The following is an 18,031-nucleotide window of genomic DNA, read 5'->3' as shown; positions in this document are numbered from 1 at the left end:
AAGGGTAAGTTGCTACATTGGGGTCCAGAAGGCTAGAGTGAGTTCTTTCCCTCTTCTAGACTGGCCACTAGGAAGTCACTTTCTTCTCTCCTTTTAAAAAAGAGGAGGTATTGCTACATTATTAAGCAATCAGCCAGTAAGGTTCAAGAGTAATAAATTGACCTCTCAAGAGAAAATTAGTGAAGCTCAGGAAATATGAGCTAGAAACCCCTACTGAGTGGTCTAATGCATCCCTCAAGAATCAAGGCCATATACATTACACTTTCTGGTATGGGCACTTTCTTTTCAATCTAATTGTAAATATTTGAAGTGATTGCAGTTTCACTGCTACATTTTAGACCAGTCAACAAGCTATTAATCCATCTTCCCTGAATAGCATATTATAACTCTAGCAAACTATAGAGATGTCCAACTACCTCTATGACCTGGACAAGCTTGCTGAACAAGTATCCTAGACATGGTTCAAATCCTGGCCTGGAGGCCTGACCTCCACTCAGCTATAACGCCTTTCACAAGACCCTTTACCCGTCTGTTCTTAGGTTTCCTCAGCTTTAAGAAAAAGAAATCTCTCAACCTAATTTATAAATGGAACTGTAGGGATTAAGTGAGATGATGCATCTAGGGAATGCATTGAATGCGCACAGTAGGAAATGTTTGGTGACTCCAGAGTGTTGGACCAGTGTTGAGCAGTTGTTTTCTTGACAGAGGAGATGGGCTATTCTGAGTCAACAACCAACAATCTTTTTTTGTGTATTTTCCAGGATGACACAAGTGGGTTGGAGTGGATGGTGCAGTTCATGACCTTGAAGCAGCAAAATTCCATGTGGTGCCCGATCCTTGGGCTTTGTTATTCAGTCGCTAAGTCGAGTCCGACTATTTGCAACCCCATGAACTGCAGCAGGGGCTTCGTCACACCCACTAAATTCACCAGCCTCACTTCACAAATACAGCTCATACAGCCCCCACTGGAGCTTTTTCATTGTTGATAAGAGCTGTAACTGGAACAGTGGCCATGGGGATGGAAAAAGAGGATGGGGTGAAGAGTTGTGTTTGAGATGGAGCCAGTAGGGTATGATGAATTGTTCGTGTAGAGGCTGAAGGAAAGAAAAGAATTATGCTTTCAAGTTCCTAATGTGGATGACCGCATGCACAGTTTGTTGAGTGAGTATCTGTCGAGCACCTACTTAGGGCCAGGAGCAAGGCCTAGGAGACACCACAGTGAACCAAATGAAAAAAGAAAAAAAATCTCTGCTCTTGTGAGTTTGCCTTCTACTGGGGGAAACACAATAAATAGCAGACAAATAAGACAGTCTCTGGTTGTGATACCTGTGATGAAGGAAATAAACAGGGTAATAGGATGGTGAATAAGACTGTGGAAGTCTGCTTTATTTTTTGTTATTGTTGCTGTTTTATTAATGAAGTATAATTGCTTTACGATGTTGTGTTAGTTTCTGCTGTTGAACAAAGTGGATCAGCTACATGTATACATATATCCCCTCCCTCTTGAGCCTCCCTCCTATGCACACCCGTTCCACCCCTCTAGGTCATCACAGGGCACCTGACTGAGCTCACTGTGCTACAGCAGCTGCCCTCTAGCTAGCCGCTCTGCACATGGTCGGGTATGGATGTCGGTGCTCCTCTCCCAGTCTGTCCTACCCTCCTGCCCACCCTCCCCGTGTTCACGTGTCCATTCTGTGTGCCTGCGTCTCTGTTCCTGCCTTGTAAATAGGTCCATCTGTACCATTTCTATATTCCACATATATGCATTAATATATGATATTTGTTTTTCTGACTTCACTCTATGAGAGACCCTCGGTCCATCCACATCACTATGAATGATCCAAGCTCATTCATTTCCATGGCTGAGTAATTTTCCATTGTATATATGCACTGCATCTTTTTAATCCATTCATCTGTTGGTGGACATGGAAGCTGTGGAAACATGATTTAGGTAAGACGGTCAGGGAAGGACTCTTTCAGAAGATAATGGGTGATGGGTCCTGAAAATGAAAAGGAGCCAACAGATGAAAGGGAGGAAGGGACGCATTCCTGGCAGGAGGATCAAGTCGAAGACCTTGGGTTAGAAAAAGGCTAGATGTACTCCTTGAGAAGAGGGGGGGGAAAGTCCTGTGTAACTGGGCAATGAGGAGAAGATTGACTACAGAGGAGGTTAGAGAAATGGGCGGGACCCATTAGCCACAGACCAAGCCTTGAGACGTAGGTTCTTAGGGAGGACACTTTAATCTTTGATAGGCTGAATATGAGGCACCAGAGGGGACCTAAAAAAGAAAGATCCAGGCCTACATCCTGAGAGCTAGAGATGGTATTGGGATTTGAGAAAATGTTCAGTTCCATCAAAATTACTTGGGATTGTTCTAAAAATACAGATTTCCCAGGCATTCTAAATATAGATTTCTGGGGTACCACTCTGAGAAATTCTAATTCAAGTAGATCTTGATCAAGATCTGGAAATCATTTTTCAACACTCATAGGTAATTCTGATCCATTCATTCAAGAACTATTTCTTGCATCCCTAGTATGTGCCAGGACAATTCTAAGTTCTGGAGATACAGCCCTGAACAGGTTACAGAGCTTATAGTCTCAAGAAAGAGTAGACAGCAAGTAAGTACACAAATAAATTACAGTAGGAGAAGGCAATGGCACCCCACTCCAGTACTCTTGCCTGGAAAATCCATGGACGGAGGAGCCTGGTAGGCTGCAGTCCATGGGGTCGCAAAGAGTCGGACAGGACTGAGCGACTTCACTTTCACTTTTTACTTTCATGCATTAGAGAAGGAAATGGCAACCCACTCCAGTGTTCTTGCCTGGAGAATCCCAGGGACAGGGAGGCCTGGTGGGCTGCCGTCATGGGGTCACACAGAGTCGGACACGACTGAAGTGACTTAGCAGCAGCAGCAGCAGCAGTGATAAATGTCACCCCCCCCCCGCAAAAAAAAAAATCTAATATATAATAATTATGGGGGCCTACACTAGATGAATGTAAAGAGAAACTCTGTCTCTTTGAGGAAGTGACATTTCAGTTGACAGATAAGAAATAAGGAGGAGCACCCATGTGACAGTCTCAAGGAAAAGCATTCCAGGCAAAGGTTTGGTTGAGAACTCAGTAGGTGACTCTAATTCTCTGGCTTATTCCTACTTGATTAACCATCCAAAATGGGGGAGAAGACATGGTGGGAAAGATACTGTGGTATTTTCCCTTTTTTAAAAAATTGTAGTATAGTTAATTTACAGTGTTGTTTCAGGTATACAGCAAAGTGAATCAGATAGATATAGATACTCCTTTTCAGTATCCATTATAAGTTAATGTGATATTGAATATAGTTCCCTGTGCTTATACAGTAGGCTTTTGTTACATTTATCTGTTTTATATATAGTAGTTTGTATATGTTAATCCCAAACTCCTAATTTATCTCTCCCCCAGCAATGGGATCTCCCGCTATCCCCTTTGGGAACCATATAAGTTTGTTTTCTATGTCTGTGAATCTGTTTCTGTTTTGTAAATAAGTTCATTTGTATCATTTTTTTCTTAAGATTCCCCATGTAAGTGATGTGTGATCTTCATATGTTCACCCAGAAAGCTATGCTAAGCACATCTTTATTACAAAATATAGATATGTGCCAAGTGTTGACACAAAGATGAGCAAGGCAGTTCCCTCTCTCACTGCCATCCAGTGAGGGAGGTAGATATTCAAATCAGAGAGGGCCACGCAATGAATGAGAGCATCTGAGACCATCAATGAGTTCATGTTCTGAGACGGTGAATGCATACTGCTTCCTCATCTCATTTTTCCATGTGATAATGTGAGCAACTGCTTTTGAGACTGTGCACACTAAAATTATTTGCATTTCTTTGTGGTCCTGCCAACTCAGACTAGTTGAATTTTTCATGAATTGTTTACAGCAAGAGATACTGGGTTTGCGATACTAAACCTGTCTGTGCTCAGTCGCTTCAGTCATGTCTTTGAGACCCCATGAACTGTAGCCCACCAGGCTCCTCTGTCCATGGGATTCTCCAGGCAAGAATACTGGAGTGGGTTGCCATTTCCTCCTCCAGGGGGTCTTCCCAACCCAGGGATTGAACCTGTGTCTCCTGCATTGGCAGGTGGGTTCTTTACCACTAGCACCACCTGAAAAGCCCTATAATAACTATATTTGGGGGAAATATCCTAATAATAGGTAAAATTTATTGAACACTTAGAATCTCCTGACTTGACATGCAGTCTCATAGTCTTTAACAATATCTGTGATGAGGCAGGGACTCTCATTATTCCACTATCATCATTATTTCTTTTGGACGAAAACATTGGCGGTCAGCAAGGTGAGGGAATTTTTCTGAGGTCATTCAACTCAGAGATGATGATTTCCCCACTGCATCTGGTTTGGAACCCCAGTTCTGGTCCATACCATCTTTCATGAATTGCTCAGACTGCTGATCTATCTCAGCTACCCTCACTCCAGTTCCCAAAGTGGATCCCTCTCTCTCCTTTCCATCCCAGGTAACCACTTGTGTTTGCACAAGTTAGATCTACCTGCTTCTCTCTCCTCCAAGTGGAAAAGTGGAGAGGAGAAGGACTCCTTGACGGCACACTTGGGAGTAAGTAGAGGGTACCAGGATAGGCCCTGCCTGGTTGGTGCCCGCTGCCTGTTGACACACCAGTCTCCAGAGGCCCCCTCAGTGATGTTAGGTGCCCCAAACTGAGCACCTTGCTCCCTGCCTATCTGTTGGGGAAGATAAATCAGTGAGGCTCAGTGTTCAAACTCTTAGAAGAAGGATCATAGAGCAGGGAAAGCAAATCATTAAAGTCAAGAGGAAGTAGTAAGTCTGCTACCTCCTGGGTAGGGCTGGGTGCTCAACTGGATAGAGTTGGGTCACCTCCTGTGATGCTGAATGAACTCATATTCAACTGCTTTAAAAGAGGAGCTGGTCATCTTCAGCCTTAGGTCAGTTAGTCTGCCATGTAAAGGGTCTTCCCTTTCCCTTCCCTGTAAGACTCCTAACCTGTAAGTCTTTGTGTCTGCTTGTTGGCCCCCGAGTGTATCCTCAAGGGGTGCCTTTCCCCTCTTTCCCTGGCTGGCTCCCTCTCTCCTCCCCCGGTGCCTACCCGAAGCCCTCACTCGCTCCCTCCCTCCAGTGCCGGAGGCTCTTGGCTCGGGTCCCTGAGCCCAGGCAGGTGCAAGTGGAAGTCGCAGAAGGGGTGAGATTACGTTTCCCTGGAGTCCTGCGCCACTGGCTTTTCAGCGACTCGCCAGGAGCCTGCGGCCAAAGCCCCAGACCACACCGACTGTGCGCTCTTGCGCCTCCCCGCACCGCCGACCTCGCCCATGTCTCAGTACGCTCCCAGCTCGGACTTCAAGAGGGCTTTGGACAGCAGTCCCGAGGCCAACACCGACGATGACAAGACCGAGGAGGACGTGCCCAAGCCCCAAAACTACTTGTGGCTTGCCATCGTCGCCTGTTTTTGCCCCGCGTACCCCATCAACATCGTGGCTTTAGTCTTCTCCATCATGGTGAGTAAATTAGGACCCGCAGCAGCCAGGCACAGAAGACCCTAGCGGCAGGACCCCCTCGTGGGGACTCCTCACACTCTCCGCTTTTCACCGCTCTCTTCCTCACTGCCTGGGGCACCGGGGCTTTTCTACCCTCTGCTCACCTTTCTCAGCCTCTCCACACTCTCCCTCCAACCATCAGCGCCTCCTTTGTGCTCCCGGTGGCGCTCAGAACCCTGAACAAGCCTCCCCCGGGCGGCTTTCCACTTCTAGCAGTGCTGTGCCTTCTCTCCAAACCAAGCAAGTTCTTCCTTGGACTTTCCGTTTTCCCTTCCGCCTCCTCCGACATTCTTGGGCACCCATCCACTTCTCAACCTTTTTTTTCTGGAGCCTCAAAGCACACCACTCTAACAGCAACAGCGCTCCCGTTCTCTGAGCGTGCAGACTCTGCGCCCTCCTTGCTTATCCCTTGCCCCGGGTCTCAAGAGGCAGCACCGTCTCTATTTTTTAGCACATACTCTTGTCTTTGCTGCGCCTGGGGCGCCACCTGGGCCACTCTCTGAGGGTCCCTAAGCGCTTCCCAATGTCTTCTAGACCCCTGGTCCCACATTTGAGCGCGCCCTCTCTGGGACACCAGTTCCTTTGCGCTTCTTCCTCCGCCAGCTGACCCTTCCTCACTCTCTTCCGCACCTCTTGGTCCCTTTATTCCAGTGAGCTTGCTCCCTCTCCAGGCATTTCTTCCGTGCACCCTGTGCCGCTCTGTCCTCTCTTACCCCAGCACGTAGTTGTTCATCTCTCACTTGCTGCACAGGGACCCTATCTGCACCTCTCTTTAGTTCAGTCTCTCAGTCGTGTCAGACTCTTTGCGGCTCTCTGAGCCTCTCCTGCCATCCCCCAAAGACTCCCGGGCGCCCCTCCAGACCTGGGAATGCACTGGGGAACTCCTGCACTCCGTGCAGCTCGCCCTTTGTGCTGACCTCTGCCAACTCTGTGGCTCTCTCTGTAGTAGAAGCAGCTGGTGCTACTTCCTGAGCTCACTTCCACTACCGTCTTCAGCTGCCCAGGTAGGAGCTCTGTGAGAACCCAGGGGGGTGAGGAGCTCTGGCGAGGTCCTAACCTTATTGACTGGGGCAGCTGGCCCAGGACAACCCTGCAGCGAGCTCCCTCCCCCACCCACCCGCCTCGCCAGACCCAGCTCCACAGCCGCAGACCAGGAGAGTCCCAGTAAACTCCGTAAAGATCAAGAGCCTCTACCCGCTTCCCCTCTGCAAGTCCGCCCACAGTTGCCCATGCCTGGCACTGTGCTGGCTTCCTGGGTGCACACAGAGGCCTCATTTGCAGTCACAGCTTGCCCTCTCTCATACCCCGTTTGCAGGCTGTCTGCACCAACATTCAAGCGTTCAGCCGCTGAACTTCAGACTGCCTGAGTTCAAGTCCTAATGATCTCCAGAAATCACTGCATCTCTCTCCACCTCAGCCTCTTTGTCTGTGAAGTGGGGATAACCACAGCGATATTTCTCAGGGTTGTTGTATTAATGAGATAAAGTGGGAACCTCTTGGCACAGGGCCCAGCATGGTGGTGCTTTTAGATCTTTATTCATATGTCACTTGCTGAGAGCTTCTCTGATCACTGTTTTAAAATCAACCTCCCTACCCCCCACACACACACTCACAAGCTCTGTTCTCCCCTCCCTGTAATTTTTTGCTCAGAGTACTTGTTTCTGTGTAATATATTATTCCATGTATTGATATGCTTATTGTCTGTGTCCCCTCATTAGAATATAAGCTCAATGAGGGCGGGGGTATTTGTTTGTTGTCTGTTTTTTTGTTGGTGTAGCTTCACCTAGAAGAAAATCTGGCTGGTGGTAGATGCCCAATAAATATTATGAAGTGAATGAATGAATGAATGAATGTATGAATGGTGTTAATGGGTCACAATGTCTGTTCTCCTTCTGCTGCTTTATCCCATGCTGGAACCCCGGAACCACCATATCAGTTTCCTTAGGACCAACCAGTCAGTTTCCTCTCTTCCTTCCTCTCCTGAGATATCCGGTCCTGGATGGTTCTTTGCAGCAAAGCAGGAAGGGGAGATTGTAGCAGCCAAATTCTCTAGGCAGTAGCAGAGAACTGACTGGTGTCGGTGCCCACACGCTATCCTGGTTTATTAATGAATCAACAGCCAATTTACTCCTTTCCCAGTGCCAAGTAGAAAAGTGCCTGCAGAGGCTCCCCCTTCCCCCCATCCCACATTCATCTGAGATGAGCTGGAACTCCAGCTGGTGGTGACAGGTTGGATGCTAATGATGCCACTTGGTGTGTCCTGGGGGATTAGACTTCTATGTGCTTTGAATAGAAACCTTTTTCTGGCCCTCCTATCTCCATTCCCTCCCGCAAGACTTTTTCTCACTAGATTTACAGCAAGAGACCATCCTGTTGTCAGAAAATAGATATTGGAATCAGAAAGTTGACTGGCTGAATTTCATACCTTTTTTTTTTTTTTTTTTTTTGCTGAAGTATAATTGCTTTATAGTGTTATATTAGTTTGTACTGTACAACGAAGTGGATCAGCTTTATGTATACCCTTTTAAAGTGTTGGCTTCTTCATCTAGAAAATGGGAATGTAAAAAGCATTTTAAGAGGTGGCAAAAATGTAAGGATAAAAGAGAGTAAAAGTGTGTTAAGCTACCAGTGTTGCACTTGATACAGGCAATAACTGTCAGACAGATGGATAGATTTGGAGCCTGGAAACATCATATGTCATGTATGAAAACAAATAGAACGTCAAACTAAGCTTCCTACACCCTCCAAACGGTGCTCCCTCTAAGGTACTGGAAGCATTTTCCCTTTGAAACAGTGCAGAACTCATTTTGACAGGTTTCATAATAAAGACTCTAAAGGATAAAGAAGCAGCAGAAGGGTTCATGGGAGGAGAATGGCTGACCAACTGCCAGGTGTATGCTTTCCCTGGGGAATCTGGTGATGTTCAGTCCTGGCTATTTTCAAATCTCAGTCATCTGTAATTTGTGATCAGTTGGGGCACTAAATAGTGGTGCCATTCCTCTGGAGGTGCTTGGAACTATGTGGGAAATATCTGTGTATATCAGTGATTTGGGGCACCACATGCATTTGGGAGGGAAGGGCTAAGAATATTAATATCCTACAATGCTGGAGACTGTCCTCCTAATGAAGAACTGACCCACCCCAAACATCAATAGCACTCCAGTCAAGAAACACAGGGAGATAATGCAAACTGACATAAATATTGACAAAGCTCAATATAATTCATTCCCAGAACTGTAAAAAGAGCCAGGAATCTCAAAACAATCAATATCTTTATTTATTAAATCAAGTCTGAAAAGCCTTCTATCAAATTACAAAGTTGAAGTAGGTGCTAGGGAATCATAAAGCCTCTTTGAAAAATACACATTTGAGAAGAGTGTTCTTCAAGCTGTTGGCACCTGCGGTCTTTCCACCATCCCGGGCAGAACTAAGGGAGTACTGGGGGTTGTGAGGAGTTCACCACTGAAGAGAATTGGTATAGTATGGCTTGTCGTGTCAGAATATTGGTGGGTCAAGCATTGCCAAAGGCAGGGACATGGAAATCTTTGCTTCCCCAAGTATTAAAAGTCTATTTGTTGAAAGTGCACTTAGGGACTTCCCTGGTGGTCCCAGTGGTTTCACCTTCCACTGTAGGGGGTGCAGGTTCCATCCCTGGTCAGGGAGCCTCAGAGCCAAAAAAATCAAAACATGAAACAGAAGCAATGTTGTAGCAAATTTTAAAAATGGTCCACATCAAAAAAAAAAAAAAAAAAAGGAAAAAAAAGTACACTTAACCTATACTCAGTTTCAGGGACATATATCTCGTGAATTTCCTGCAGGCTGGATCACTCCTAGCCCATATTACACATGTGAATTTGAAAAGAGCACCCCTCCTCCATACAGATAGGGTACATGACTTGAGAAGTAGAGCCCAGAGTGGTTTTAAGGTCTCATTCGTTGTACTCCTGCCCATTCCAGGCTATCTGTTTATTCCATATGAAAGATGGAATGTGGAAACTGTCCATATGACTTTTACCCTGGAGAAAGATGGGTTGTTCATTCAACAAATATATATTGAGCACTGTTACTAAATGCCAGGCTCTTCCACACTTCCTGGGCTTTCCTGGTTTCTCAGAAAGTAAAGAATCTGCCTGCAATATAGGAGATGTGGGTTCAATCCCTGGGTCAGGAAGAGCCCCTGGAAAAGGAATGGCTACTCACTCCAGTATTCTTAACTAGAGAATTCAGAATTCCATGGACAGAGGACCCTGGCAGGCTACAGTCCATGGGGTTGCAAAGAGTTGGACACAACTGAGCAGCTAACACTCCAGGCATTGGTATACTCCTTTACCTTTATCAAGTGATAAATAAGATCAGCAAGGTCTCTCCCTTCCTGGATCTGCAAGAAAAAACTTGCGAGAGTGTTGGCAAATTTCGGTTGAGATCTCCATCTATTAATATTAGTTTTGTAGCTGGAATTTGCTACCTGGTTCAAGAGACCAAAAGCAAGTCCATGCCAAGTCTCCATTTTTATGATATGATACAATCTTTTGCATAGGTGAGCCAATTTGGTCACTCTAAGTATGAATATATAATAGCTAGTGAATTTTAATTAGGTGAATTATAAACCTTCTTTCAATAGAATTTCTTCCTCACACCCACAGAATCTGTCCAGGTACCAGACAGTGAGGTTCAAAGCCTTTTGTGCTTTTTGCTACATCTGTAACCTCATGCAACTGTTTCAGTCTTTCTGAGGCTTGATTTCTTAATCCTGTAAAACAAGGCTTGCGAGGGTACCAAGTCAGGTACTATTGTGGAAATTAAATAGTAAAGTTTAAATGATTTCATGGCATTATCTAAAACCCAGCTAGAATTTAGTATTAAAGATGATGTATGCATATATTTCAGGGATACAAGCCATTACCTTTTCCAGTAGCTTTTTCTATTTTTATTGAGACTAGCGAATTTGATTAAAAAATAAAAGCAATGACAAGCATTTACAGATGTGTCACTGGAATAAATAACTGCTGTGATCTAATGGTAAACATTAATTACAGCCATTCAAGATCTCAAAAAGAAATCTGACATATACCTTTTCTTATAAAGCTATGGGAGGGTGTGCTCCCCTAATACAAGGAAGTAAATCAGGGAACATAAAGACAACAGATCAAGGAAACAGCTCCAACACACCAAAAAAAAAGGCAAAGAGAAATCCTCAAAACAAGGCAGCAGGTTTCATAAACCAGCAGAAGATGCAGTTGATAATGGATGATCAATCTGAAGCCATCGTCATAATCCGTTATCTGGTCATGGGCTGACACAGTAAGCCACAGCCCTGCCCAGAACCTGACCACACCTGCTCTATAAGACAAAGTCTGTGGTCAAAAAGAAAGTAAATATCCACAGAATGAAAGACCAAACTGGATATTCTTTCCATCTGACCCAGGCTCCACTAGGGCTTGTCCATTGAAACTGGGTTTCAACTGGATTTTCATAGGTTCAGAGGAGAGCTATTACTTGTGTGGGGTTTGGGGGTTTTGTTTGTTTGTTTTCAGTAATTAAGGCAGAGTTTGGAAATAACAGATCCTGGTTCAAGTAGCTTACTCAGGATGCTTGCCATCACTTATAAGTTGAAACTAAGTATTATAGTTCATTGGGTCCTCAGTTGATTTTTTCGTTCTGTGGCTCTTTCTACATTATTGTCAGCTAAGAAATAGAATATCAATATTATGGACACCTGTGACTTATTCCTTATGAATTCCTCCACTTGAAGCTCTGAAGAATGTTAAGATGGTTTCAGATGACAAAGACCTTGCCTGAAGCATGTTAGCTTTGTTGGACAGCTTTGTTATAGATACCCATAGATTTTAGATATGCACATGGCCCAGGCAACCCCTACCTTGATGGCTGCTTTCATAAGTTTCCCCAGTATGTGGCAGAGGGTGGCCACTGACATTTGGAATTTGGGAATATAGATTTTAAACTGCTATTGGGGTCCTTTCAATAGATCCTTTCAATCTAATAAGTCCTAGATTATTAGAGGAACAAGATGTTAATCTGTGTGTTCCTAGAAAAGAAAACACATTTTGAATGTCATTTTAATTTACTGATAAAATTTTATAATGACTTTCTCATAACGTAATATGGGAGCTATAAAAACAAGATTGGCCACTAATGGATGGTTGTTGAAGCTGGCTTATGGGAACATGGAGATTTGTTGTATTGTTCTGTTGATTTTTAATATGCTTGAAAATTTACATAGTAAAGGTGTTTTTGTTGTTGTTGTTAAAAATATAAAAAAGAAAGAAAAGTCCCTCCTAGAGTTGTTAAACATTGCCCAGGTAACAAAACAGCAGCTGTTAAATAAGTTGGCGAAACGTGCCATGGCTGAGATGCAGTTTGTCATGAATTTATAAGCAAACTGCATCTGATTTATAATGAATTTTAATGGTGACTTTGGAGGACACCTTTAAATAGTCCTCAAGAGAAGGCCAGGTAGGAGGTCTCATATCCTAGAACAGTGCTTTTCAAAATTTAACCACTTGAGGTGCTTGTTAAAATGCAGGTTTCACTCCTCTTTCAAAGTTTAGCTGGAAAACCGCCTCCTTTGTAAAGTCCTTCTTGATTACCCTCTTGCCCCCACCCTAAGCTGTGTCCCCTCAACCTACACTTTGAGTAGATTTCTCTCAGGGTACTTTTCCTTCTCTGCACCAGTTTGTGTCCATGAGCCTCTTGAAGCTGCACTGTTGGCTGCAGCACTTAGCACAGTGCTGAGCACGTGGTTAGTAAGTAACGTATATTTAACGGATGGATGGATGAATGAGTGAATGGCCCCAGAGGCCTAAATGTGTTCCTACCTTTATCTCTGAGGATTGCCTTCCCTTCCCCTCTGTGTTCTGCATTTCTGCCAAAACTTTTTTGAAAAACATCCAGGAAAGTCAGGCTAATGCCAAGGGTTGCTGAGAAGTTAGCCAAGGCTTGCTTCCCAAGGATAGTTTTCCTGGCTCATCTGGCACCCACCAACATCCCCAGACCACAGGCCAATGGACCCACCTTTGGAAATTGGTTTCTGCTCTCAACTGATTTTCTTCCATTCAAAGCTGTTTTTCCAGAAATATGATGCTTTCAGTGCAGGAACCTGAATATACCTGAAGTTTCCATTTTTGCAAGTTCAAGAATTAAACCAGATTTTCTGAAACCATGCTTTTCAAACAATCGATTCTGCCCAGTATTAACAAGTTTATTTTTTAAAAAGGAGTAAGGCATGTGGGAGGGGTGGATTGAGAACACAGATACTAAGTTAAGCGAAAGTGTACTATTTCCTTTCCTTGGGAGTCTCCTGAAACCTTTGACCAACCACTGTTTCTTGTGGCTCTTGGTCAGAAAAATGTAGCATGGTGCATTTACTAAGCATGTTGCCAAGCATCTTTTGATTTTAAGGACACATGTTTTGTGTTCCACAGAACACAAAAATACTGTTCTTGGTGATACAGTGGTTCTCCTTTTAATGAGTTGACCCACTATTGATAGAACAAGAATGGTGTTCCCTCACTAACGTTCTTGTCTAGAGACCCACCTCTCCACCTTTTTCCCAGCAAAATTGGGGTTTTTTTCCCGATCAGATCTTGTCCTTTTATTTTTTTTTTTGTTGTGGTATAATTTTTTTTTAATTAATTTATTTATTTATTTTTAATTTTTACTTTACAATTCTGTATTGGTTTTGGCATAATTGATTTATAAAGTTTCAGGTATACAGCAAAGTGATTCAGTTTTATGTTTGTGTATATATATGTGTATGTCTGTTTGTGTATATATGTATATATTCTTTCTCAGACTTTTTTCCATTATAGGTTGTTACAACATGCTGAATATAGTTCCATGTACAATATAATAGGTCTTTGTTTATCTTGTTTATACATAGTTCACTTCAGTTGCTCAGTCGTGTCTGACTCTTTACAACCCCATGGACGGCAGCACACCAGGCCTCTCTGTCCATCACCAGCTCCCGGAGGTTACTCAAACTCATGTCCATCGAGTTGGTGATGCCATCCAACCATCTCTTCCTCTGTTGTCCCCTTCTCCTGCCTTCAGTCTTTCCCAGCATCAGGGTCTTTTCCAGTGAGTCAGTTCTTCGCATCAAGTGGCTAAAGTATTGGAGTTTCAGCTTCAGCATCAGTCCTTCCAATGAATGTTCAGGGTTGATCTCCTTTAGGATAGACTGGTTTGATCTCCTTGCAGTCCAAGGGACTCTCAAGAGTCTTCTCCAACACCACAGTTGAAAAGCATCAATTCTTTGGCGCTCAGCTTTCTTTATAGTCCAACTCTCACATCCATACATGACTACTGGAGAAACCATAGCCTTGACTAGATGGACCTTTGTTGGCAAAGTAATATCTCTGCTTTTTAATATGCTGTCCAAGTTGGTCATAGCTTTTCTTGCAAGGAGCAACCAAGTCTTTTAATTTCATGGCTGCAGTCACCATCTGCAGTGATTTTGGAACCCAAGAAATAACGTCTGTCACTGTTTCCATTGTTTCCCCATCTATTTGCCATGAATTGATGGGACCAGATGCCACGATCTTAGTTTTCTGAATGTTGTATTTTAAACCAACTTTTTCACTCTCTTTCACTTTCATCAAGAGGCTCTTTAGTTCTTGTTTACTTTCTGCCATAAGAGGGGTGTCATCTGTGTATCTGAGGTTATTGATATTTCTCCTGGCAGTCTTGATTCCAGCTTGTGTTTCTTCCTGCATGGCATTTCGTGTGATGTACTCTGCATGTAAGTTAAATAAGCAGGGTGACAATATACAGCCTTGACGTACTCTTTTACCGATTTGGAAGCAGTCTGTTGTTCCATGTCCAGTTCTAACTGTTGCTTCTTGACCTGCGTACAGGTTTCTCACGAGGCAGGTCAGGTGGTCTGGTATTCCCATCTCTTTCAGAGTTTTCCACAGTTTGTTGTGATCCACATAGTCAAAGGCTTTGGCGTAGTCAGTAAAGCAGAAATAGATGTTTTTCTGGAACTCTCTCGCTTTTTTGATGATCCAGCGGTTGTTGGCAATTTGATCTCTGGTTCCTCTGCCATTTCTAAATCCACCTTGAACATCTGGAAGTTCACGGTTCACGTACTGTTTAAGTCTGGCTTGGAGCATTACTTTGCTAGTGTGTGAGATGAGTACAATTGTGTGGTAATTTGAACATTCTTTGGCATTGCCTTTCTTTGGGATTGGAATGAAACCTAACATTTTCTAGTCCTGTGGCCACTGCTGAGTTTTCCAAATTTGCTGACATATTGAGTGCAGCACTTTCACAACATCATCTTTTAGGATTTGAAATAGCTCAACTGAAATTCTATCACCTCCACTAGCTTTGTAGTGATGCTTCCTAAGGCTAACTTAACTTCACATTTCAGGATGTCTGGCTCTAGGTGAGTGGTCACACCATCATGGTTATCTGGGTCATGAAGATCTTTTTTGTATAGTGCTTCTGTGTATTATATATAGTAGTGTGCATCTGTTAAACCCAGATTCCCAATTTTCCTCTTTTTCCCCTTTTGTAGCTGTAAGTTTGTTTTCTGTCTGTGAGTCTCTTTCTATTTTGTATGTAAGTTCGCTTGTATCATTTTTCAAAACTCCTACACATAAGTAATAAACGGTCTTTCTCTGACTTCAGATACCAGTATGATCATCTCTAGGTCCATCGATACTGCTGCAGATGGCACTATTTCATTCTTTTTTATGGCTCAGTAATATTTTATTCCATTATATCTATACTTCTGTGTGTGTGTGTGTGTGCACGTGCGTGTGCACACACCACATCTTTACCCATTCATCTGTTGATGGACATTTAGGTTTCTTCCATGTCTTGGCTGTTGTAAGTAGTGCTGCTATGAACACTGAGATGCATGTATCTTTTTGAATTAGAGTTTTCATCTTTTCCAGATATATGCCCGGGAGTGTGGTTGCTGGATCATATGGTAGTTCTAGTTTTAATTTTTTAAGGAACCTCCATACTCTTCTCCATAGTGGTTGCACCAGTTTACGTTCCCACCAACAGTGTAAGAACATTCCCTTTTCTCCACACTCTCCAGAATTTATTATTTGTAGACCTTTTGATGATGGCCATTCTGAGTGGTATGAGATTATACCTCATTGTAGTTTTGATTTGGCATTTCTACAGTAATTAGCAATGTTGAGCAACTTTTCATGTGCCTCTTCACCATTTGTATGAAAGAAATATCTATTTAGATGTTCTCATTTTTTGATTTTTTTATATTGTGCTCAACATATTTGTAATGGATCTCACTAACCAGACTTTTGCTGATGGTCTTCCTCCCTCATTATCTTTTTTCCTACAAATGGAATTCAGAAACTTGACTCTCTTGTTTCTTTTATCCCTTATCTCATGGGTTCTATTCCCTGAACTAAAGGACACCCTCTATAGTTACCTCCCTCTTCTGATAATTTCATTTGTTCTTTGTTCTAGATAATTTTGACACTGTGGTATTGCCATTATTATTATTATTACATTTGTCCAAAAGTATTTACTTCTCAAAGCATTTTCACATGGATACAATTGTATGTGTTTCTCAAAATTCCAGGGAGATACACAAGAAAGCTATTATTTCCACTTATCCATGAAGAAACAAGTCTTGAAAAGGTGACCCTAGTGGACAAAAGTCAAACATGACGGTCATCACCACCATAAAATTCACATTCTGGCCTCTTGAAGCATTAAAATCAGATAGCTAGGTTTGCCCTTTGATAGGAACACAGCTTTGATGTCCTGAGAGCTTTTTCTTTGAATAGACTTGCCCCATCCATATAAGAAGCATTTGTATAATACTCTCAATCAAGCCTGGCAGAATTTCTCTCTACTTTTATTTTAGTGATAGGCAAAAGGACAATTCTTCACTTGTCCATGAAGATATTTATGAAGAGCAACAGCCCAGAAGCCCAAGAAGATGACAGACCATCTTGAATGGATGAATGGTGATGATGAGGAAACATGCCTTATGATCTAAAAGTCTAGTCTTTGAATCCCCAGCACTACCTTTAGGCGAAGAAACTTAGGAACAAGCAAAATCAAAACAAATTCCAGAGCCCTCTGAAAACTCAAGCATTATTACTAAAAATGTTTACTGAATGCCCATATCCATCAAACTGTTTTGATGGAACATTATATCTAGGAGTCTGGAATCTAAGACAATATTGATCTGTGTAAAGTGAATTGTTACACCTGGACATTTAAGTATCTCAGATTATGTTTAGGCATTGATGTTAAGTTTGCACAGGTATGAGTGTGTATGTATGTGTGTGTGAAAGAGAAGAGGGAGGGAGGAACAGAGAGGCAGAGAGACTGAAAGGGAGAAAACCTTACTTACTTAGCATTGGCCAAATATGTACCAGAGATAAAAGGATAGTGAAGATGAGGCTGGTTTTGAAAGAGGGAATAGATGTTTTAAAGAAAAGAAAACACATTCTAAAGTTAGGATTTCAGTATCGGTGACTCAGTAGATCAAAATACTGGCATAGTCACAAATAGCAAATAAAATGTTAAATACCAGAAATAAACATAGGAAATAAGCAAGACCTATACAAAGAAAGCTTCACCAAGAGATTAAAATTTTAAAAAATTAAATGGAGAGGCATAACATTATATATTAGATGTTCATCTGAGCATTAGTGATGAAATGAATTATAAAGCGAGTTAATAAACATGAATCATGGTGCCTGGCTCAGGGTAATTGCTCAATTAATATTTGTCACTGTTGTGGTTTAAATGTGAAAAATTGAAGATGGAGATAAATAGTGATTCCAACAGAGGAGTATGACTAAGTAAATTATAATACATTCATTTAAAACATAGAATATTTTATTAGAATCATGTTTGTGAAGAATTTTTATGATACAGGGGAATGTTGAAAGTAAAAGATGAAGTGGGGGAGACTATAAAGTAGTACACACAATAAGATTATGCTATCTTTATCAATTAAAAGTGTTCACACATCTACATGTATAGTATGGCTGTGTCCCTTCGCTGTTCACCTGAAACGACCACAACATTGTTTATCCCTATCCGTTCTCTGTGCTTAGTTACTCAGTTGTATCCAACTCTTTGCGACCTCATGGACTGTAGCCTGCCAGGCCCTTCTGTCCATGGGATTCTCCAGGCAAGAAGACTGAAATGGATTGCTCTCTCTTCTCCAGGGGATCTTCCCAACCCAGGTCTCCCGCATTGCAGGCAGATTCTTGACCATCTTTTTTTTTTTTTTTAATTTATTTTAATTGGAGGCTAATTACTTTACAGTATTGTAGTGGTTTTTGCCATACACTGACACGGATCAGCCATAGGTGTACATGTGTTCCCCATCCTGAACCCCCTCCCGCTTTGCTTCCCCAGAGTCTTGACCATCTTGAGCCACCAGGGAGGCCCTAATATTTGCAGGATACCTGGTAAATCTTGGTAACCTTTGGCTATTATA

General features: G+C 42.7%; 1 protein-coding gene across 3 annotated transcripts in view; it reads left to right on the top strand.

Annotated features, from left to right (window-relative positions):
• The first annotated feature begins 5,252 nt into the window (after positions 1-5,252).
• Positions 5,253-18,031, top strand: part of TMEM233 (transmembrane protein 233) — a 46,314-nt gene continuing 33,535 nt past the window's right edge. For 2 of the 3 annotated variants that reach the window (XR_005722955.1, XM_040250792.1), the window contains exon 1: positions 5,253-5,529. Coding sequence is in view for 2 of the 3 variants with exons in the window: in XM_040250792.1 (XP_040106726.1) it covers positions 5,344-5,529 (186 nt within the window). In the remaining variant the exon portion in view is untranslated. The remainder of the gene's footprint in view (positions 5,530-18,031) is intronic. The other variant, XM_040250791.1, reaches the window with a different exon arrangement.

Source organism: Oryx dammah, unplaced genomic scaffold (genome assembly GCF_014754425.2).
Source record: "Oryx dammah isolate SB20612 unplaced genomic scaffold, SCBI_Odam_1.1 HiC_scaffold_12, whole genome shotgun sequence".
Lineage (NCBI taxonomy): Eukaryota > Metazoa > Chordata > Mammalia > Artiodactyla > Bovidae > Oryx > Oryx dammah.
Note: the sequence above shows the minus strand (reverse complement) of the source record. Positions and strands in the feature narration are given on the sequence as shown.